The sequence below is a fragment of the Oratosquilla oratoria genome, chromosome 39 (assembly GCF_046742065.1).
Source record: "Oratosquilla oratoria isolate Oo_2021 chromosome 39, ASM4674206v1, whole genome shotgun sequence".
NCBI lineage: Eukaryota > Metazoa > Arthropoda > Malacostraca > Stomatopoda > Squillidae > Oratosquilla > Oratosquilla oratoria.
The window spans coordinates 16310147-16334479 of record NC_134815.1 but is presented as its reverse complement, the minus strand read 5'-3'; the positions used below and the strand labels follow the sequence as shown (position 1 = coordinate 16334479).

At 38.0% G+C, this 24333-nt stretch overlaps 1 protein-coding gene across 2 annotated transcripts; it reads right to left on the bottom strand.

The window, feature by feature from the left end:
- Window positions 1-3061: 3061 nt before the first annotated feature.
- LOC143020307 (peptide methionine sulfoxide reductase MsrB-like) lies at window positions 3062-22403 on the bottom strand. 2 transcript variants are annotated; one of them, XM_076176597.1, is made up of 5 exons: window positions 21945-22398; window positions 16975-17087; window positions 16254-16330; window positions 13843-13987; window positions 3062-5345 (listed from the first exon to the last, which is right to left on the bottom strand). In XM_076176597.1, the coding sequence occupies exons 1-5, from the start codon at window positions 22060-22062 to the stop codon at window positions 5238-5240; spliced, it is 561 nt and encodes a 186-aa protein (XP_076032712.1). In that variant the 5' UTR covers window positions 22063-22398; the 3' UTR covers window positions 3062-5237. The 2 variants fall into 2 exon arrangements, with proteins under 2 accessions (XP_076032712.1, XP_076032714.1); XM_076176599.1 differs by lacking the exon at window positions 3062-5345 and adding an exon at window positions 11324-11461 and having other exon boundaries at window positions 21945-22403.
- Between the last annotated feature and the right edge of the window lie 1930 nt (window positions 22404-24333).

Genomic DNA, 24333 nt, shown 5'->3' with positions numbered 1-24333 from the left:
TATTCAATCTTGTCCACTATTCTAGGTTCAGATGTAATTATTAAGTCTAGCCTCGATGGTTCTTCTTCATTTCTATACCTAGTGTTCTCTTGTATCCATTGTGTCATTGAATGGTCAGTAATCATCTCAAGTAGAGCATTTCCCCATGAGTCATCACCACTCTTTACTGTCATTTCTTCCCAGCAGATTTCTTTGCAATTAAAGTCGCCCATCATAACTATTCTTCCTCCGTCTTCCATTATTTTAGTTAATGCTATCTTTGTGTCCTCTAACATACTTTTATGTTCACTCTCCTCCCATGAGGCTGTTTTCGGAGGCACATAATTGATCACAAATTTTCTGCTCTTCTTATCTCGGTCTTCCACTTCTATCATAATCATCTCTACTGTATTCTTTCCATATATGACACCTTTCACGTTTATATCCTTCTTAGTCAGGAACATAACTCCACCCCCTTGTTTTTTCTCTCTGTTTCTAATCCAATAATTGTATGTATCATGTCCTACACTGTTGGGTGGTAGTGGGCCTTTTAATTTTGTTTCTACAATTCCCATTATGTCCGGTTCTTTTTCTTTCAAATAATCATTCAGTTCATTCAATCCTGTTATCAATCCATCTATATTTGTGTAAGACACTCTTAGTTTTCTGCCACTTCCATTGTATTCTCTGTTTCCCTTATGTTTTTCTTTAGTATGTCGAACTGCTTTATTTTCATGTTCACTACTCTCCAATAGAATCTCTCTTTCTCTGACTCCGTTCTTTCCTCGTTTTTTGCCTTAGCTTCAATTCTTTTCTGCTTTTCTGCCTCTCTTTCCTCCTTATTCATTTCTCTTTTTATCCATACCTTTTTATATTGATCATTTGTTGCTAGTTTCCCTGTCTTGGATAGAATTTTCTCTGCTGTTGTTTGTGACCTGAATTTAATCTTAATTGGTCTGGTCTTATCTGTACTATATTTTCCGAGTCTGAATTTTTCCTCAATTTCCTTTATAATTTCTGGTTCATCTTCCTGGACTAATTTTAATAAACTGCTTACTCTTTCATTTTCCTCCTTGATTCTTGCGGTTCTATCTGGGTTATGTTTCTCTTCCATTCCTAATATAATTATACATTTCTTTTTGTCAGCTAATTCTCTTACTATATTCTCCTTCTGTCTCATCACTTTAATAACTGAGTCTTCATTATGTTCTTTCAATTGCTGTTTGACTATGTCAGTGAATGAAACCTTATTCCCTTCTTGAGTTATTCTCCAATTTTTAGCTTCTGTAGCTAGTTTCTCTCTGTTTTCATTACTATTCTTCTTCAATTTCTCATTCTCCTCCTTTACATTTCCTAACTGTCTTTTTAGGTCCTCTATTTCTTCAGTTAAGTTTCTGTTAGCCTTCTCTAGTTGTTCCAACCTTTCAATTCTTTGAAAAATGGAGTCTACGTTACCTAACTTACGCTCCAAGTCCTCGATCACCTTATCAACTCTCTCCTCTAGTCTTATCAGTCGGGGGGGGGGGGTTGTGTCCCCCCCACCCTCTTTAAATCCCTGGAACATATTCTCGTCACTTTCTTCTGTATTGCTCCTCTCTATACTTCTAATCTTTACATTTTTATTAGACATTTGATCCTCGCTAAGTCTTTTGTTTACCTTCCGCTTGTCTGGCTGGTCAAAGTCTACTCCCTCCTCATTTCCTTCCATTTCCCTCAGTAATCCCTCCCCTTTTCCTCTTTCCCTACGTTCCCACTACTCCACGAGCAAAAACACAAGGCACTTCTCTTTGCGTTGCGATCCACAGACTTCACTTTTCTTCAGAACGTCTTCTAAGCCGTCCATTCGTTGAAGTGTGTGTGTGTGTGTGTGTGTGTATATATATATATATATATATTATATATATATTATATATATATATATATATATATATATATATATATATATATATATATATATATATATAGTCTTGCTTGCTGGTTTGGCATACCACTTTGGTGCTAGCCTTGGGAACCTGAGTAAGAGTTGAGGCAGCATTGCTGGTCAATAGTATAATACTGATGGCTGGTTCACTACATATGATGGTTGTTCATTAATTTTCCTGTATTCTCTTGCACTATTTGATAACAAACCTTGGGAATTTCAGTATCATCATCAGTTCTTGGATGTACTGGCATTCATCTTTTGCAGATATCCTCCTGAAATCCATAGCTTTACTGCACTACATGAATAATCAATCTACTGCCTCTAATCTCTCTTGCAGAAGACCTAGAACATTTAGATATGGTTGTTTTGGGTTACTTTCCACTGCCTTCCTGCAAAAAGTTCATTAACCACTTCTTGTCATCAATGTCTGTCCAAAAATCTTTTGTGTCTGGGGGCTTTGTCAAATTCTTTGTTTACATATATGGCTACCATAATTGTTCTTTCTGGTGGAACTTTTTTTTTATTCAATCCTTCCAGCACTTGTGATGCTTTTGAGGAGAGTGCTAGTAGAATGGCCTTCCTTGAAACTATGTTGGTTGCAGGAAGTAGGTATTTTTGATATGATTTACTATAATTAGCCTTTCCATAAGTTAGAATTTCAATTAATTTGTTGTCCCTTCACTGCAACTTTTACATACATACATACATACATATACCAAGGCTTTTTTCCCCCTTACCAGGGGGGTAGCCAAAAAGGACAAGGCACAAAAACATTCCCACCCATTTCATCCCCGAAAACACTCCACACCCCTCCACCCTCCATCCCATCTTAGCACCTCCTAGATGACGGGTCATCCCTGCACCCTGTCCACTGCCCTGGGTCAGAAGCAGTGTCGCAGGACACAGCACATCCACAGCAAGGCCGCTTCATTAAATCGGCGACCCCCCCTCTCCTTCCCCCCATATAAAGGAGAGGACGGGGAGAAATCCCTTCGGGCTGCGTCAAAACTTTTTGCTCACACACACTACCTCACCCCCATTCCCCCGTCCAATCCACCTCATGCATCACAACATTTTCCATATACAACCATTCTCCATTCACCCCTGTCTTCTGTCCTCTCCCGTCCTTCCTCAACCGACATTCCCCTCTTCCCCAAAGCCCCCTTCACCCCATCCATCCATCTTATCCTAGGACGTCCCCTCATGTTCACTCCCTCAACATCTGCCTTCCATACCTCCTTTACTAGTCTTTCTTCACTCATTCTTTCCATGTGTCCAAACCATCCTAATACTCTTTCATCCACCCTATCTCCCAGCTCCCTTTCCACCCCTGTTCTCCTCCTCACTTCCTCATTTCTCACTGCAACTTTTAGGTAACAAAAAACAGCCTCTGGGCAGGACCATAAGTCAGTGAAGATATTATCTGTTCTTGCCTAGGAATTATAATGCGAGGCATTATAGTATGTGGTATTCTGTGTCCTCCATTCTGTTATTTTTTAGTCTTTGTTCTACTTTGTTCAATTAGGCTTGGGTGTTCTTTACTGCAATTTTGTATTAACTGTGCTCGATTATCAGTCAGGTCATCTGCATATGAGAGAACATTGATGTCAAGTTTTGGATCTGGAGTTGGGCGATTACTCTTGAAGAAATTGCATAGTAATGGTGAAAGTACTGCACTCGGAGAAACTCCATATAGCCTTTTTGTTCCTGAGATTTGGTTGTTTTGGGTTACTCTGGATTATCTTCCTGCTTTAAAATTGGTTAGTCATTTCTTTTTGTTATGAATGTTTCAATATTCTTTTTGTTGATGAAACCCTTATTTATTTCTATGGCCACCATGAATGTTCTTTCTGGTGGGGCTTTTTCAATGAATCCTACCAGCACTTGTGTGATGTTTGTGTGTAGAGTGCTGGTTAAGTGGCCTTCTTTATAACCATGTTGGTTGGGGGAGGAAGGTATTTGTGATCTGATTCTTACTGTTATCAGCCTTTCCATTATTTTGGATATTGTAGGTAGTTGTAAGATGGGTCATTATGATGCAGGGCTTTAAGGGGTTTTGTTGGGTTTCAAGATTGGGATTATGCAAGGATTATCCAAATATTTGGGATTTTATGTAGCCAGTAGTTGAAAATGACCATTAAGGCTCTTATGGTTGTTTGGCCAAGGTGCTTGAGGTGGATGTCTGAGATCATATCTGGACCTTCAGCTTTGTAGTTCTTAAATTTCTTTATGGCCCCTTTGATATCTTTACTGGTAAAAGTTGGTAGCTTCAGTGTCTGGTTTGATATTTTGTATTTCTTTTAATTACTTTCCTATTTTCTGGTGTTGTGGGATTAAACTTGAAACTTGTTTATCAATGATGTCACATTATTGTTTAGGTTTGAGGTTCCTACCCTGGGGTACATGTACCCCCAGTGGTACATTGGCACTTTTCAGGGGATACATTAGGTCTGTGAGAATAGCCACTACTGTTCAATAATTATTAAAAAGGTATATGATGGATCAAAATATTTTATAAATTACCTAAGTTTAGTTTATCAAAGTTATCACCAATAACATTCTTATGCAATCTACACATAGAGGTTTCAAAATAAAATAATATAAAAACATAAATATCATCTCAGGCAGATTTGTGAAAAGTTTTTGGCAAAAAGTAATGGTGTTTTTTTTAGGCTTTTATGAATTTAGAGTAGGACTATAACAAGATCAACTGGAAGGCATAATGGCAGATATTGTAGATGTATGGGATAGGTGGAAAGCTATTAAGTGCAGTCAAAAGCATTTACGTGAGTAGTAGAGCTTGTGTTAGGGTTGGGAATAGTGAGAGTGAGTGGTTTGAAGTGAAGGTAGGGCTGCGCCAGGGTTGTGTTATGTCGCCATAGCTGTTTACTGTGCACATGGATGGGGTGGTATGGGAGGTAGATGAAAGGTGATGGGCAGAGTATGGGATTGATCCTGAAGCTATTTCTCAGTAAAGATTATAAAAATAAAAATTAAATATTTTTAGTACTGGTTTCCCCTTGTGGGTCAGTTTCTACTAATCCCACAATTTGTGAAGGCAGCCATCACAAAACCAAAGTTTGAGCTACTTTTGTCTATAAATAAGTGTAGGTAGCTAGATATAGCAAAAAGGAAGGGATTCAAATGTAGGACTTGGGCTGCTGGAAACCCCCACATTAACAAACAATCTTTTGCAGAGTTATAATTTTCTAAGCATTTCAGAATACTTCTGATAAGTACAGGAATAGTACTAAGGATCTCTGAGAATAAAATTAAATAAATAAAATAGAATTACAATGAATTCCAATTTATCAAGGTTATATTTCACATAATCCTATTTCATCTTTTTTGGTGTAAATTTCAGTGAAAGGGAGTTGATACAGTATCGTAGACCTGTGGGTGGGGGACCATCCTGGAAAACATGGCCAAGATGTGCGTTGCACTGAAAAAGAATAGAAACAAAAAATCAAGAATGGGATAAAAGCACATGCTAAAACACATGACTGTTCTCAATATCTATGTAGGTTACATGGCCACAAAGTTCAATGGAAAACTCAGGCCCATAATGACTGGCAACACTCCTCAGGAAACTTCCTTTAAAAAAAAAATACATATAACTGAACATAGTAACAATATAATCAATCAATCAAGTGTTCCCTCAAGTTTCACTTAGAAGTGGAAAACTTGCAACTCCACAGTGGCTACCAATAGTCCCAGAACTTCTCTCGTATCTCTCTGGCAAGAAAGCTTGGACTGCTATGTTGTATCAGTGTGAGAATGTTTCTATGTCACTGACATAAAGTGGTAGGAAGAGTAAGAGCAGTCACCAGTTGTCAGCTCCCCACATTTGAAAAAGTATAAGAAATACAGTTGAAGTTAACAGAGAGAGATCATGGGCCCAGTCTGGAGACCAAGCGTCAGCCCCTCAGTGCAAACCTATGCATTTATCTATTTTATATATTATTAATTATTAATTATATTAATATATTGTTTATTTATTTATTTATCATTATTATGATTTTTCCGCATCCAACCTAGTTATGGATCAAAAGGTCTCCTGTTGGCCTGCTCTGCCTTTGTAATCAATCCTTTGTAAGAAGATTGGAGATCCACACAATATTTATTGTGCTATCAGCGCATTATGGACTAGGCTCAAGATCTTTCTCTATTTACTTCAACTGTCACTAGCTGTCAGCTATGTATGAAAAAATTCACTGGACAGGCATAACAGTAATATAATGGGAGAGATGTATGAATTTCTGCAAACATTAAAGTGGTTTTTCACTATTGGAGACCCACACAAAATTTATTGCACTATCAGCACATTATGGACTAGGCTCAAGATCTCTATTAACTTCAACTGTCACCAGATGTCAGCTATGTATGAAAAAGTTCACTGGGCAGACAAATCAGGTGGCTTTTCATTATATAGATGAAGAGATGATGCAAAAATTGAAAGAAACCCTCATCTGTCCAAGAATAGGCATCAGTGGTATATTCCCCATACATTGGAGAGTAACCCAAGACAACCAAATCTCAATGAAGTCCCTCAGGGTGCAATACTTTCACTTTTACTGTTCAATCTCTTCATGAGTGATCTAATTACTGAAAAAGAACTAAATACCAATTTTCTCTCATACACAGATAATATAACAAAAATAACCCACCATATTCACATTCACGCCGCAAACACCTCCGTCATCATCGTCGTCGTTGCGTGACCAAGAAGAAGAGGATTTACGACGAAAAAGGAAACCTGGTTTGTATTGTAGGGGGTGGGGAGTGATTGTGAGTGTCCGAAATGATATCTCTGCAGTGCTAGTCAATTGTATTAACATGGAATTAGTGAAAATGAACGAAAACAACGACTCGAAAGCCAGTCACGAACCAGAGCCATCTGGCGTCAGTCGAACTAACCGTGACGTAAACAAACCTTGTACTAACATGTGCGATGGAAAAGATTTTCCAGGATTTAAGTATGAAAGCAGGAACTTAAGTCGATTATTAGAGATAGAGAGAGATATGAGCAAAAATAGGATTCGGTGGGAAAATGAAATTATGGACTTAAGGAAAGATATCATAGGATTAATAGACTGGTTAGCACAGGCGAATCACTAAATTTCTGACCTAAGAAAAACCAACTTGGATCTTACAAACGAGATTAAAGAAATGAAAAGGGATTTAAATGAGTTGAAAAATTATAATGAAAAGAAGAAAACTAATGATAATAACAACAGCGAAAATTTAAAGATAGAGGTGGACAATAAGTTACAAGAATTGACACAAAAGATAGAAGAGAACCTAGGTGAGGAAAGTATTCAGAAAATAAAGTGGAAGGAAAACATAAAAAACAAGGAAACTGCTTTTAAAGAAATAGTCAAGCAGCAAATGCAGGATAATGCAAAAGACACAATTATCCACGTGATCAACGAAAAAGCTAACTGGGTCAGGGATACAGTAGATAGGAAAAAATGTATTGTGGTATATGGACTAAAAGAAAAACAAGGACTGGCGAGGTATATGAGAGAAAAAGAAGAAAAAGAGACTGCAGTAGAAATCCTAAATGAAATTCAGGGGGGAGATAGAGATACATGCACAGACCTGGAAGAGACATATAGAATCGGTCGCTATTCTAAGGATAGAAATCGACCTCTAAAGATAAAATTAAGGTCACAGATGGTAGTAGAAGACATATTTGAAAAAGTAGGCAACTTGGCAAAGAGTGAAAAATACATTAAGATATGGATAAAAAGAGAAATGAGTACTGAGGAATTACAAAAAGAAAAATCACTAAGAGAAGAAGCAAAGGAAAAAAACTTGATGAGAATGGAGACAGAATGCAAAGAATTCCATTGGAGAGTAATCGACATGAGATTGAGACAATGGCACATCAAAACGAAAAAACCAAGGACAGAAAAAATAATGGAGAAGGAAGAAAACTAAAAGTGGCCTATACTAACATTGACGGATTAATTTCAGGTCTGAACGAACTCAATGATTATCTGTTAGAAGAAATAGCAGACATAATGGGAATTGTAGAGACTAAACTAAGAGGTGAAATACCATCCATCGTTATTGGACAAGGCCTATACAATTACTGGATAAAAAACAGGGATAAGAAACAGGGAGGGGGAATCATGTTCTTGGCCAAGAAAGACCTAAACGTGACAAAAATTGCAGAGGGCAAAGGTAATGTTGAACTGATCATGATAAAAGTCGAAGGCAAGAATATGAAAAGTAGAAAGTTTGTGGTGACCTATGTGCCCCCAAAAACGAATGCTTGGAAAGAGAACGAACATACAAAAATGAGATATTAATGGGTAAGGGTAACCTGGTAATTATGGGGGACTTCAATTGCAAAGAAATTTGTTGGGACAACATGACAGTACGAGGAGGAGATGACTTGTGGGGCAACGTACTGCTAGACATGACCATGGAGTACACAATGACCCAATGGGTCAGTGAAAACACAAGGTACAGAAACAATGAAGAGCCATCAAAACTAGATTTAATATTTACAACAGAACATGAAATAGTGGACAAAGTCCAGTACAAGACACCAATTGGAAAGAGTGACCATGTACTCAACGAAACTGTACTAAAGGAAGAAATAGACATAGAGAGGAAGGAAAAGCATAGGAAAGGAAGATTGATGTACAACAAAACAGACTTTGCAAAACTAAAGACATTCTTCCAGAATGCAAACTGGGAAAAATTCTATATGGAAGAGCCAACAGTGGAAGAGAAATGGAATATATTGATGGATAATTACAATGAAAGGGTAAACAGGCATGTACCAAGACAAAAGCAAGAGAGAGAGTACATTAAATGTTGGTTCAACAAAAGATGCAGTGAGGCAAAAGACAGAAGGGACAAAGCTTGGAAAAAGTGGAGAAAAGACAAAAAACAAAGCAAATGGCAAATTTATATAAACTATAGAAATGAGTATGTTAATGTGAGAAGAGAGGAAAAAAGGAACCATGAGAAGGATATTATAGATAAATGCAAAGATCAACCCAAGCTATTCTATCGGTATGTGAATGGTAAACTTAAAACCAAACAGGAAATGGTGAAACTACGCCAAGGAAATATAGAATACACAAAAGAATTAGAGATGGCCAAAGTCATGAACCACTTTAAATCTGTCTTCACCAGAGAGAAAATACAAAATTGGGACGTAGACAATAACAAGCAATCTCCCCACATGAGTGAGTTCACAATATCACAAAAAGAAATATCAGAACATCTATCAAAACTGGACGTCGGAAAATCACATGGCCCAGATGGTATTGCAAATTGGATTCTAAAAGAATGCAAAGAAGAACTAACAGACAAAATACACATCATAATAAATAGCACACTCAAAGAAGGAAAGATACCTAAAGACTTGAAAAATGCTAACATTGTACCAATATATAAAGGAGGAAACAAGGAAGAACCCACCAACTATAGGCCAGTATCACTAATAAGCACTATAGCCAAAATTTGTGAGAAAATCATCAATAGATGGGTAAAACATCTGGAAGACAACAACATATTAAACCCAAGACAATTTGGGTTCAAACAAGGAAGATCATGCACCACAAACTTAATATGCTTCTACTCAAGGCTAATAGACATAGTCCAAGAAAGAAATGGATGGGCTGATTGTGCATTTCTAGACTTGCAAAAAGCCTTTGACAAAGTACCACACAGAAAATTACTAAAAAAAACTGGAACACATAGGAGGAATACAAGGGAACCTACTAAAATGGATGGAGGACTTCCTGACTGGTAGAAAGATGAGAGTAGTGCTCAGAGAAAAATATTCAGATTGGAAAGAGGTGATCAGTGGAGTACCGCAAGGATTTGTACTGGCACCAATAATGTTTGCTATCTATATGAATGACATAGATGAAGACGTGAACTGTTACATGAGCTTCTTTGCTGACGACGCCAAACTGTTAAGGAAAGTAGAAACTGATAAGGACTGTGAAGCACTGCAAGAAGACCTAAATAGGGTATGGAACTGGAGTCAGAAATGGGAAGTGGACTTTAATACTAAGAAGTGTAACATAATGGAGTTTGGAAAAAGCAAAAACAGAATATCAGGAAAATATACAATTGGAACCAAGGAAGTAAAGAAAGTAGGATCCGAAAAAGATTTGGGAGTAATTATCACAAACGACTTGTCCTATGATAAACAGATTAACAAAATTGTCGGGGAGACTTACAACTTGCTAAGATCAATAAAAGTGGCACTTGCATACTTGGACGAAGACATGATAAAAAAAATATTGGTTACATTGATAAGGCCTAGACTAGAGTATGCGGCGACATTGTGGTCACCCAGTACCAAAAAGAATATAAAGAAAATAGAAAGAATCCAAAGAGCAGCTACAAAAATGGCACCTGCACTTGCAAACCTATCATACGAGGAAAGATTGGCTAAACTGGAGTTACCGACACTGGAGCAAAGAAGAGAGAGAGGTGACCTATTGACCATCTACAGAATCATGAAATGCACAGAGATACTTGATAAAGAGGACTTACTTTACTGGGACAAGAGAAACACAAGAGGACATGGAAAGAAAATAAAAAAAACATAGCTATAGAAGAGAACTGAAGAAAAACAGTTTTCCACATAGAGTTTTGGACACTTGGAACAAACTGGATAATGAAATAGTATGCGCAAAAACCATTCATGAGTTTAAAAGCAAACTAGACACTGCGAGATACAATGGCGGGACACCATGAGCATAGCTCCCCTTCCCGCAAAATACAACTAGGTAAATACAGTAAATAGGAAATAGCAGCAAAGAACACCCAAGAAGGTGAGGAGCCACCTGAGGGTGTATAGCTATGGCCAAACTCATCACCTTTGCCCTATGTGCTTAGGTTGTTGGGGAAGGTAATAGTCACTGCTGGAAATCAAAGAGGAGTGACAGATTCAAATCCACAACTGAATCTGAAACCAACATCCTTCCAATTATAACACCAGTGCATCAATGTGCTGACACCAGACAATCATGAGTCAAAATATTTATATGGTAAAAAAAAAAAAAAAAAAAAAAAAAAAAAAAAAAATAAATAAATAAATAAATAAATAAATAAATGGCCAAAATTTTCTAATGAAAAAGAACCCAAAAATTCTAGACCTCACATTTGATACCCATATGACTTTCTGCCCACATACTAAAGGTCTGACAGCAAAATCGACAACAAAATAAAATTAATTAAATTTATTTTCAGCATCAACTTTGGACAACAAAAAAGAAACCATCTTCAAGCAATCCACAAGAACCAAGAAGCACAAAGGACTTGGCCTTCACAGCATGGTTCCAAGGGTTTAAAAACATCTAAAATTTCCACTCTACATCATAAAATACTCACTAAAATGACAACTCTGATGCGGACTGAATGGGTGCTATTGGGTAGGGAGTTTCACTGAAAAGCTGGCACTGTGTGGTACGGTGACACACCCTACCCTACATGGCAGTCAGTAGGATCCCATAATGGTGCATCCTCCCGAACCAGCCTTCAGCAGGCAAGGGTGAAGGGGAGATGTGCAGGTAGTCACTGAAAGTGACCGTGGTGTAATGGTTAAGGATTACAAAGGATTACAAAGGCGGAGCATGCCGACAGGAGACCTTTTGGTCCATATCTAGGTCGGATGCAAAAAAAAAAAATCATAATAATAAAATAATAAATAAAAACTATAATAATGTAAATAACAAATAAAATACATAAATAAATGCATAGGTATAGTTAAATAATAAATAAACAGGTAAATAGTAAATAATAATAAATTGACATATAACTAATAATAAATGAAAATCAGACAGACAAATGATAACAAAAACAAATAATATAAAATAAATCATAATCATTACAGCATCTTAGGTGTTTATCTAAATGATTCTTAAAGCTTCGAACTGAACTACATTGCACTACCTGTGCAGGAAGTTTATTCCATTCATTAACTACACGGTTGGCAAAGTTGTTTCTACCTACTTCCAAATTGAATCTATTTCCGGACAGTTTGAGACCATTGTTTCTTGTCTGATTCTCATTCAATGTGAAAATTTTGTCACTTTTGATGTTGTCAATTCCCTTTAAAATCTTAAAGACCTGTATCAAGTCACCTCTGAGTCTACGCTTTTTTAGGGAAGACAGATTCATGTGCTTTAGTCGATTTTCGTATGATTTATTTTTGATATTTGGAATCAGTTTTGTGGCTCGCCGTTGTACTTTTTCCAGTCTGTCAATGTCTTTAATGAGATTCGGTGACCATATGGAAACAGCATATTCCAAATGTGGACGAACTAACGATTTATATAGCTTGTTAATGAGTGATGGACTTTTGAAATCAAAAGATCATGCAATCAGTCCTAGAATCTTATTTACTTTCTCAGAGGCTGAAATACACTGCTTGGATGATTTGAGGTCGTTACTGATAATTACGCCAAGATCTTTTTCACTATCCACTTTTGTTAACGAATTTCCAAATAACTTGTAATCATACTTACTGTTATTTTTACCTATTTGCATTTACTTGTGTTAAATTTCATTAGCCACTTTTCAGACCATTGCTGTAATTTCTCTAAATCTTCTTGAATATCTAATTGGTTTGAGTGATCATTTGCCACTCCGCACAGTTTTGTATCATCAGCAAATTTGGAAACAGTAGATTTTAGTCCATGGTCTATATCATTTATATATACTATGAATAGAAGTGGCCCAAGAACGGAAACCTGAGGAACTCCACTTGTAACATTTTTCCATCTAGAAGTTTTTCCATTTAAAACAACTCTCTGTTTTCGACCATTCAACCAATTACTAGTCCAACCTAATAGGCTACCACTTATTCCGTGTAAAGCTAATTTAGTAAGTAGTCTTTCGTGTGGGACGGTATCAAAAGCTTTTGCAAAGTCTAGATATATTAAATCTATAGTGTTTCTTTTGTCATAATTCGAGATAACAGTGTTGTAGAATTCGAGTAAGTTAGTCACACAAGAACGTTTCCGTCTGAAACCATGCTGGCTATCATTTATCAAAACGGTTACTTTCTAAATGATGTTCGATAGCATCTCTGATGATAGTTTCCATTATTTTTCCTACGATTGAAGTCAAACTTATAGGCCTATAGTTATTTGGCTTCTTTTTGTCACCTTTTTTGAATATGGGAGTAACGTTAGCTAGCTTCCATTCTCTTGGGACATCTCCGGATATGATGGATTTCTTGAAAATAATTTCTAATGGAACAACAATCTCATTTTTCATTTCCTTTAAGAGTCTTGGATGCCAACTGTCAGGCCCTGGTGTTTTATTAACTTTGAGTTTATCTATACACCTTTTAATTTTTTCTTGTTATATTTACCGTAGTGAGTAAGTTTACCCTAGACATTTACAGGTTTCAGTTTGGAATTCACTTTGAGGTGTTTCATTTACGAATACCGAGCACACATATCTGGCAAGTGGGAGGTCCCGAGTTCAATACTCAGGTGGTGCCAGCTTTTCAATGATGCTCCCTACCCAACATGACACAGTGTATAGGATCCCATTGAAATGCACACCCCTGGACCAGCCCTCAGCAGGTAGGGCTGAAGGGGAAATGTGCAAGTGGTCACTGGAGACAACCATGGTGTAATCGGTAAGCACACATACCTGGCAAGGGGTAGGTCCCAGGTTTGATTCCTGGGCAGTGTCAGCTTTTCAGTGAAGTTTCCTACCCAAAAGGTGCTATACACAATGATTCTTTTGTCCTGGCACCTATGTAACCTGGATTCCTATTACTCTATATAATTCCCTGGATACCTAGGTCACTGTATTGAGATTTCTGATGTAACAGGTCATTATATAGAAGGATTCCTGTATCTGTCACAATAAAAGCAGGCAAGTTGGACAACCTTTTCAGTGAGTGAACAGTACTTTTCTACCAAATATAATATTTCTTTTACCTCTTTGCATGAAACTTCTGTCCTGACCATATCATAGGAGGTGTCAGTCTTAGTTACAATGTTACTGTTTTCATTTTTCTTTTCTTCACTGTGGGTGGAATGGAATGATGGCCATCCTGACCCAGACTCAAACTTGCTAGCAGAACTGTAAATAACAGAACATTTAGGATTGACATATGGTAATGTTTAATCATTAAATCCATTTGTCATGACTTATGTTTCCACACCTCTTTTGTTAATCTTTCTTCACTCATTCTTTCCATATGTCCAAACCATCCCAATACTCTTTCATCAACCATATCTCCCAGCTCCCTTTCTGCCACTGCTCTCCTCCTTACCTCCTTGTTTTTCTCACTATCCAGCCTAGTAACCCCCATCATACTTCTCAGGCATCTCATCTCAAACACATTTAAACTCCTCCTCTCTTATGTTCCATGTTTCTGCCCCATACAGTGCTGTCGGCACAATCACTCCTTCATGCAATCTCCTCTTACCATCCATTCCCAAATGTCTATTTCTCATTACCCTTTTTAATCCTCCAAGGCATTTACTTGCTTCTCTCAATCTACATTCCACCTCCACTCCTCCCTTTCCCACTACATTCACACTCAAGTATCTACAGCTATCCACTTCCTCCAGACTCTTTCCCTTAATACTCATTTCTAATTTGCTGCCACATTCTCCCCTTGTACATCTCACCACCTTACTTTTATCCACATTTATCTTCAACTTCCTTCTTTCACACACCTTCCCAAACTCTACCACTAACTTCATTAATGACTCCTCTGATCCTGCCACAAGTGCAGTGTCATCAGCAAACAACAACTGGCCTATCTCCCATGTTTCTCCATTTTCTTTAACCATCTCCAATCCCTGGCCCATTACCCTTGCATTTACCTCTCACACCAGCCCATCCATTTACATATATAACAGCCAAGGCAATATAACACATCCCTGGCAAAATCCCACCTTTACCTCAAACCACTCACTCTCTCCATTTCTAATTCTAACACAGGTTCTACTACTCTCATAAAAACTCTTGACTGCTCTTAACAGCTTTTGTCCTATCCCATATATCTGCAATACATCCCACAGTCTTCCTGTCTACCCTGTCATAATCCTTTTCCAAATCCATAAAGGCCCAATAAACATCCTTACCTTTTCCTAAAGCTTTCTCACATATCTGTCTTACCACAAAAATCTGATCCACGCTACCTGCCCCCCTTCTGTTCCTCTCCTAATCCTCTCAATCAAAACCCCTCCCATAAGCCTTCCCAACTACACTCAAAAAACTAATAATAACAACAACATCTGTTGCCTAAGTTTCAATACATGGAAAACCCACAGCTCCACAGCAGGTGGCAAGTCCTCAGATCCTCCTACAAATCTATCTAGGAAGAAACTTTGGACTGCTGTCTATGTTCTACTGGTGTGGAACTGCTTCCACATTATCAGCTGAGAGAAGTAGGAGGAGGGAAACAGTCAGCAGTTGTCAGCTCTCCAGTGTGAAAAGGCTAAGAAATTCAATTCAAAATATCAGAAAGATATTTTGGGCCCAGTCCTGAAACCAAGTGTACCCTTCAGGATTGTACCTCCTAATGGAGATGAGGAGGCAGATAGGTTTTGAAAAGGGGCAGCTCTGCTGTCCATCTTGCAGGACAAGCTGATCCCTGTCATTGGTCCCTCATATTAACAGCATGTATCCATAACAAAAGGCCTTTTCCTTCTTGTACTGGGGGAAGCTAAATCAAAGTATATGCCCACCCACACCCACCTTAAACCCATCCAAAACACATTGTCCCTCTAATTTTTACATATCAGAAAAGAAAGTTCCTCCCTATCCCCCCACAATGCTTTTCAGGTCAAAGGTAATGTGAAGAGAAACAGTTTCTTAACAGCAGGTCCCAACTGCCACAACTAGCCTACCTCTACCATTTCATTATATAACAACCCCTGTCCTCATCCACTCAAAAAATTTACAAAGCAGACAAGAACATTATCAAATGTGTTAATGGTATTGAAAAATATCATTACTGAATAACCTACTATTCAGTAATCCCAAAGGGATTTCTCCCCGTCTTCTCTTTTTCTGAATGAGGGAATGGAGAGGTGGGGGTTGCCAATTTAATGAAGCAGCCTTGCTGTGGATGTGCTGTGTCTTACGACACTGTTTCTAATCCAGGGAAGTGAGTGAGATGCAGGGATGACCCATCATCTAGGAGGAGCCAAGATAAGAGGGAGGGAAGAGGGTGGATGGGAGTGGAGTATGTGGGGATGGAATGGGTGGGAGTAGATATTATGCCTTTGTTTTTTGGCTACCTCACTTGTAAGGGGGGAAAAGCCTTTGGTATACATATGTATGTAGGCTGCTAGGGTGATATTAATTCAAATATATCATTTGTAAAACTCACCTAAAGAGCTGAGTACCACAACAGACACACAAGTACAGGCCTTCATCTTTGTGATTGTAGAATGCACCACTAAAAGGCTGAAACAAAAAGAACTGACAAGGTCAGGGACTGAATGAATGACTAGGCATAAAATATTGGCACTACAAAATCTGTCTTGTGGCATAAAATTTTATGATTGGAGAAATTTTTTTATATACCAATTGCCTCTTCCCCCTTATAAGGGAGGAAGCCAGCCATAGCATGCATTCATTCCCACTAATTCCACTTATATCCACCACCCAAATGATTCCCTCTCATCTTAGCTCCTTGTGTCGGATGATATTGGGGGGTGGGGGAGTATTGAGTTTGTGGTCTAATTTACCTCATCTTAGGGTGAATTAAACCCTACAATTAGGTAAATTCGGTCTGCTTGAAGAACTTGTTTTGAGATCAAGATATTTATGTGTGGATTTATTGCATGGTATAGCCTGTACGTGTATATGTTGAACATGTTCCTTTTTTTCCCTGGTTGTGCTTGTGTGATACATCAAGACAGGTGAGTACAGTTGAGGGCCCTAGTATAGAACTGTGTTCCTATAATTGGATAGTCATGCGATGGTTGTAGGGTGTATGTATGCTTTGCCTCAGCCACCCCCCTTTTAAGAGGAAAAAGGCCTCTTGGTATATGAATGTATTATTATTATTATTATTATTATTTTTCTCTCTCTCTACATATTCTTACCGGCTCAGTTCCTCCATCTCTTGTGACTGAGAACTGTTCAGGGGTGAGATGTTTCTGCCACTCCTCATCTGTTATGGTTTTGGGATCCTTTCCTCCAAATGGAATTTTCAATACTAAAAAGTAATACTCACTATTAGCAACACAATTATTAACAATATGAATATTACTATTTACCTTTTTACTTCCACCATATGGAGTAATGACAGCATAAGTTTTATGCAGTTAATATTTTAGGGACTTAGTGAAACCACTACAGGAGTTACTTAGCCTTCTTTTAACTGGAGACTTTATCCCTACTCAGAAGATAATGATGATTACTCTTAACTTCTCCTCTCCCTCTTTTTTTCTTACTCTCCTTAAATCTTTTGTTCACTCCCTTTACAGCTCACCTCTTTGGTGCAATACTGTCCTTAAGGATAAAGTGCTAGTTATTGGCAATAGAATATGATACCCTTCACTAACAAAGGAATCACACATGGCTGGTGGCAGTTGTACTAGTCAAGTGACACCCAGTACCAGTGCAGTTGTCCGCACATCAGTCTATACCCGTCTATCATACTGTGAGCACATAGCGCTCCATGTACACTTAATGCCACAATAAAGGTTCCAATCACCCCCCACCACATTTCTGTTGCAATCATATACATAACATGGTGCAGTGAGTAGGATGCTTACAACTTGCAACAGTGAAACATGGGACGATACGCGAATCAGTGGTGCGTACGTGAATGAAGCACCGATGGAACTAGACCAATAGGCAAGAGTGAATGTGCTGGACCATGAGAGCAGTGCCGGCAACAGTGTGCATGCCGGACCATGAAATACCATGCGATAATTCCTCACCTTCATAGACACGTAGTGGTGCAAACAAAGAGATCTTTCATCCCACTGCTTTGCCCTACCCTCCACAAACACAACCCTGCACAGAGCCCAGGCAACTCACACAGGCCACACGAACAAAGGGGGCCTTTCTTCCTGATTCACCCTGCCCACTCAGAGCGCAGCTCCATGTGGAGCCCAGCTGACTCACACAGGCCACACCCACCCAGCCTATGAACTGGCACAACACCTCTGCTCCCTCTCTGTAATTACATACATCACTGCAGAAGGTAGCAACCAACTGCTGCCCACACGAAGCATTGATGGTAACAGTCTTGGATGTCTAGTAGGACCCGCACGCATGCACCATGTCAGCATACCAAAGGGTTCCCCGCTAGACACGTACACCCCCGCCTCAGCCCCCCACCCCTGCACTCTCTCCTGGGAAGGCTGGCACCTGCCATCCCAGTACCCAACAGCCCTGATCACCCTCTGCTACCTGTCAGCATATGCATCCATATGCTGCCTGACACAGGTGTGGACATCATGGTGATAGGCACTTGGCACCTAGGCATGTCAGGGATATCAAGAGCCCTAGACCCCGCTCTCAGCTGTAGCATGTAAATCTGATGTGATACTGAAAAACTGGTGTCGTTTTTGGATTCAGAAGCTAAAGACTAAAGGTTAGTCAAAAAGTGTCAGACCTAACTCAACAAAAATTAAGTTCCCCATTGATAGTACTAAAGGGCAGAATAAAAAAGACTTCATGGTGGCATATGTTCCCCTTAAGACAAGAGTTTGAAATGAATCTGAATATTAAGAAATGCTATTGGATACAGCTCTCTTCCTAAAGAAATATATTGAACAAAGTAGCAATATAGTCCTTATTAGAGATTTTAATTGCAGTGAGGTCAACTGGGAGAAATGGGAAGCAAGCAGAAATACAGATTCTTGGGGAAATATACTGTTAAGTAAAGCAATGGAGAACATAATGACCCAGAGGGTAAAGGAGATGACCTGAGTTAGAGGATATGATATTCCCACAAGATTAGTCTGTTACTAACCAAAGATCCAGACATCATCAGCTCATTGAACTACCTTTGCCCAATAGGAAAAATGACCATGTAACAATTGAATTTCAGCTGGAGGATGAGGAAACACAGCCAAGGAATGAATCACACAGGCAAGGGAGACTCAATTTTAGGAAAACACATTACTTAGGGTTGAAAAAATTATTTGAAAAAGCAAACTGGAAGGAATTCATGAATACCACAGGAATAAGGAGGAAATGGGAAAGCTCTCTTAACATTTAAAAGAGGAGCAAACATGTACCAAAGACTAGCAGGGAAGAAGCAGAAACAGGACTGATTTAACAAAAAGTGTGATTGCAAAAAATAGCTGGGATGGCTTTAGGGAAAATAGAGGAAGAGAAGCAATAAAACAAAAAGTCTACAAACAAGCTAAGAATCACTATACAAGAATTCGTAGGGAGGAAGAAAGTAATTTTGAAAGTGGTGTAGTAGATAAATGCAAAGATGAACCAAAACTGTTTTACAGGTTTATAAATGGTAAGCTGAGACACAAAGAAGTAATCACCAGATTAATATTGGGTGGTGAGGTCTCTAAAGAGGCCTCAGCTCAAGCAAAAATAATGAATAAAAGTTGCCAGTCTTCACAAAAGAGAGCAATTTTTTAAGGTAAGTAAGGGGAGCAAAAAACTAGGTTTAGAAGATATGAATGTAGAAATGAGGGAACAACTAGTGGACAAGATTCACAGTCTTATTACATGTTCAATGAAAGAAGGCATTGTGCCCCTTGACTGAAAAAGGGCAAATGTGGCACAAAATTCACAAAGGTAGATTAAAGCAGACACCATGAAATTATAGGCCAGTATTAGTGACATCACACTTGTGAAATTATGTGACTGTATCTCAACATAAGAGAAGGCATTTGATAACGTACCTCACAGTCAACTTGTTTGGAAATTGGAGTACAATGGAGGACTGAAAGGCAGACAACTAGAATGGGTGAAATATTTTTTAAAGGAAAGATACATGGGAACAGTATAAAGGATAAGATGTCAAGCTGGAGAGCAGTAACAAGTACAGTTCCACAAGGTTCAGAGCTTGCACCAATGTATCTTGTCTATGTCAATGATATGATGTAAGGAACAACAAACTATGCCAATGTGTTTGCAGATGATGCAAAAAATTATGAGAAGAGTGAAAAACAAGGAGGATGGTAGAGATGGTAGACTATAGCAGAAAGATCTACATTATTTTTGCATGAAGCCAAGAATGGGAAATGAAATTCAATACCAAAAAGTACTGGAAATGGACATTACTGGCAAAGTGAAGCCATTACAAAAGCAAAAGAGGAAAAAGACTTGGGGGTGTTGATAAAAGAGAGCCTGTCACTTGACAGACACATCAGCAGGATTGTGGAAGAGACATATAGACTACTGCAGAAAATTAAAGTACCATTTTACTATATGGATGAAGAGATGATAAAAAAAATCATTAAAACCCTGATGTATACAAGACTGAAATATGAGTCAGTAGTATGGTCCCTACACAGAATGAAGGAGATAACCAAGATTGAGAGAATACAAAGGGCAGCAACCAAACTGGTCCTCAGCCTGGCAGATAAACCATATGATGAAAGACTAATAGCACTAGGTCTACCAAATTTGAAAGACTGAAGAGAAAGAGGTGATATGATTATAGTATTTAGGTCACTATAAAGATAGACTGCATTGACAGAAAATATCTGATTAAAGATGGGAAGGTTTTAGAGGTCATGGGAGCAAATTAAGAAATGCCATATGTCTAAAGGATATACAGAAATGCATTTTCCATAGAGATGCATAAATATGTGGTATAGCTTAGGTGATATAGCCCAAGCTCAAACAATACATGAATTAAAATCTAAATATGATAACTGAAAATCAAGGTTACAGATTAAGTTGTAACTGAGCAAGTATAATATCCATGACCTTAACAACACCTAGATTTTACTCTATATTCAATATCTGGTCATTTTTGTCTTCGTTGATACACTTATTAGAAGCTGAAGAACAAATCCTAGTTTCATGGTTTTTGGAGCAGATACCACAAACTCTATGCTCATCCCTAAATTTAGTTACTCTCAATGTTAGAACATAGCTATTTTTTATACTAAATTGTTTATATTTTGGCAAACAAAACTTTCCTCTTAACAGTAAATTCATTATAAGAAAGCTTTCTCATAATCCAGAAAGAAAAAGGGATATTGTAAAGATCAGCAACCCTAGAGTACCCATGTAAAGATAAGCTACCCTACATACTAGATTTTAAAGTGGCAACCCCAGAAATGAGTTTGTAAATTTATATGACCTAACCAAACCTACAGTTAGGTTAAGTTAGGTAATGTAACCTAACATCCTCAGAGTAAGCTTAAGATCAGCCAACCCAAATATTAGCTTGTAAAGATAATCAAACCTCAGGTACTCTAGGGTTATCTTTACAATGTCCAGAAAAAGTATATTAATGTCAAATCCAGACAGAAAATATCTAAGAATTGCCTAAACAAAGGAAAAACATGGTAAAAATAACAGCAGACTGGAAATTCTTCCATGATTATGATAGAAAGTAAAATAAAGCTATTCTGCATTTCACTGCCAGGTATGCATTTTCCCATAAATAATTTTTGTATGAACTGATAAACTATGAACCAAGCATTAAGAAAATATAAAAACTACAATGATTCTGTATTAGTTTCAATCATATGAAAAGTTATAACAAGTACCTATTTTTCCTGCAGGTAGAAGCTATTAACTTGAATAAAATCCTCTAACAGAAGCACGATAATATATAACATATTTTGAAGAAGTTAACCACGACAAACTGGGTATCAACCACAATGCCATAAGTAATACAAAATCACAACATTTAAATTCAGACATCTACTGCATTTGAACATGTGGGACATTCTCGAGCTTCTGTCATCAGGATCTAAGATATTTGCTATTAGACTGAGTGACAAACTCATCCACTCACTGATAGTACTTGCTTGTTGATGCACACAAATATCTGCCCTTCACATTTGTGATACGCGACATGAAATAAGATAAATTAATATATTTCAAATCGGTCTTCGGTAATAATTCATACCTGTTGCACATGACAGGTGACGAACTGGCATTTGCGTAAAGACGTTCCTGATGCATGGCTGATTGTTCAGAAGCCTCGACAAATTCTGAAGCCTAATTATTGCTGTTCTTCCTGTCATTTCTTAGTTAATTAACCCTTCCGTGGTTCAATCCTTCTTCGTACGCAGTGTCCTTACACTATTTGAGTATTTATAAGATCGTGCCAACTCCTGCTGTTTGTGCTGAGTTTGGCGTTCATACGATACGGTGCCAAGTTGCAACATCACATGTTAACTAAAATAAGTATTGTTGTTTTCTATCAAGGACAAGGAAAACTAATATTCTGACGTTACTCTTTTGATAGTTTAAGACTACAGTGAAGACATATTGCAATATTTTCCATTAGACGCTTTGAACTGTACTGAGAAGACTTATGTAAACATAGTAACAGTTCCTGTATTTCTGTTCACCTTGTTAGAATTCTGTAGTTCACAATGAGGTCCGAAGAAGTAACAGCACCGCAAACCATAAATAATGTATTATCAGACTTAAAAAAAAAAAAAAAAAAAAAAAACATTTAATGTCCATTACATTATGATTAGACCACAGATCAAATTTTGAATTCCAGCCGACTTGTCACTGTTTCTGTCAGTGCTTAGAGAAAAATGTATTTGTCGTAACATTTTGACAGATTAACGTTGGTGGGAAAACGAAACACGTGCATCTTCATCATCGGTGTTGCTCAGCCCATACTCTCAAGGTTACACGCTTATATATATTATTGTCAAGGATAATACAAGAAAGATATAACCGTTTTGTCCAATGGGGGCTATGTCCTAAGGGTTTTTGTCCTATGAGGGTTATGTTCTAAGGAGTTTTTGTCTGTATTCTGTAACCTACCCCGGTTGAAAGTACATTGTTTTTATTTGCATAGAAATACCACAAATGTGCTGGTATTATAGTTTAGAATAAGCTACATTTATTTACATAAGTATATTATTCATTTGTGCATTTCTTTATAAATTCGTGTATCCGACCTCGATTTGGACCGAAAGGTATCCTGCCGACATGCTGTATCATTGTAACTCATTGCTGCTTACTTTTATTCGCATAAAAATACCGCACACTAACTGTGCTGGGATTTTAAAGTTAGTACAATAGTTAAAGATACATTTATTTGCATTATATTTAATTTTTAACCATTAATCTTATTTTGTCATCATTATTATACATTGAACATTCATTTATTTAATTGATCAATCTATTAATTTGTTTATTTTGTCTATTTCTGCATCCGACCTCGTTATAGATCGAAAGGTCTCCACTTGGCATACTTTGTCATTATAACATTGTAGATGTAAATGAATATCATACCCAGCGGCGGCGCCAGGAATTTTTAGTTGGGGAGGCTAAGGGGGGGCTGAGCAAATTTTTTTTGGGGGGGCTAATAGTAATATGATAATACACATATATTATCCTCATTTCAGAAGGGGAGGGGGTTAATGGTAGGGCTAGCACTGATGGCTGACAAATCTTTAGCCCTGGCAATTAAAAATTCCACTTAATAAAATTATTTCAATGAGTGTTTTAAATTTTCAATTTGCTCATTTCAGTTGGGGGGGCTAATGGGGGGGGTGGCTGCCCACTTTTTTTTTGCGGGGGCTAAAGCCTCCCCAGGCCCCCCCCTGGCGCCGCCACTGATCATACCTATAAATATGATTTATATATTATTGTTTTCATTATGTTATCATATTGGCGGGAAGAAATGCATATTCATGATATAAAATACGATTTACATGTATACTACACTGTAATAAGTGTAGTTGCCATTGCCCATGGCGTTGTCTTTGTTGCAGGACGCCTAAGATTCAAATCTTCAAGTCACTTGTACGTGCGCCCTGTTTTGCTGTGTCGTGGTTCCCCTCTTTATGCTCATTGTTGGCGTAAACAGGTAACTGTAGCCGGTGTAGAGGGATACTGTGAACATCATGCAAGTGTACATGGTGATAGTAGCGCTTAGCCTGCTGGGTCGAGTGTTGTTGAATGAGACTACAGTATTGAACTGTTTCTCTTATTTCTATTTGGTATTTTTGCACTTTATATATTTATCATATATATGTCGAGTGTTCGCGTTCGGGAAACTACTTAAACAGACCTTACTGATGATGGCCGGAACGCAGTCGCAAACCCAACTGACTGTTAGACCCAACTGGTGAGACTTAAACTGAACTGTCCCTTGCTTGCTAACTTGGACGAAACCTATTGACGGGTAAGGCCTTTCCTCTAGGGCTGCACCTGGTTATCTAAAACGTTTTTGATTGGCCATCTACATTTCTTTGTATGTCATTTTGGCCAATGGCATAGGGACCTAAAAACTAACACGCCCATTGAACACATAGGGCCCCTTTACT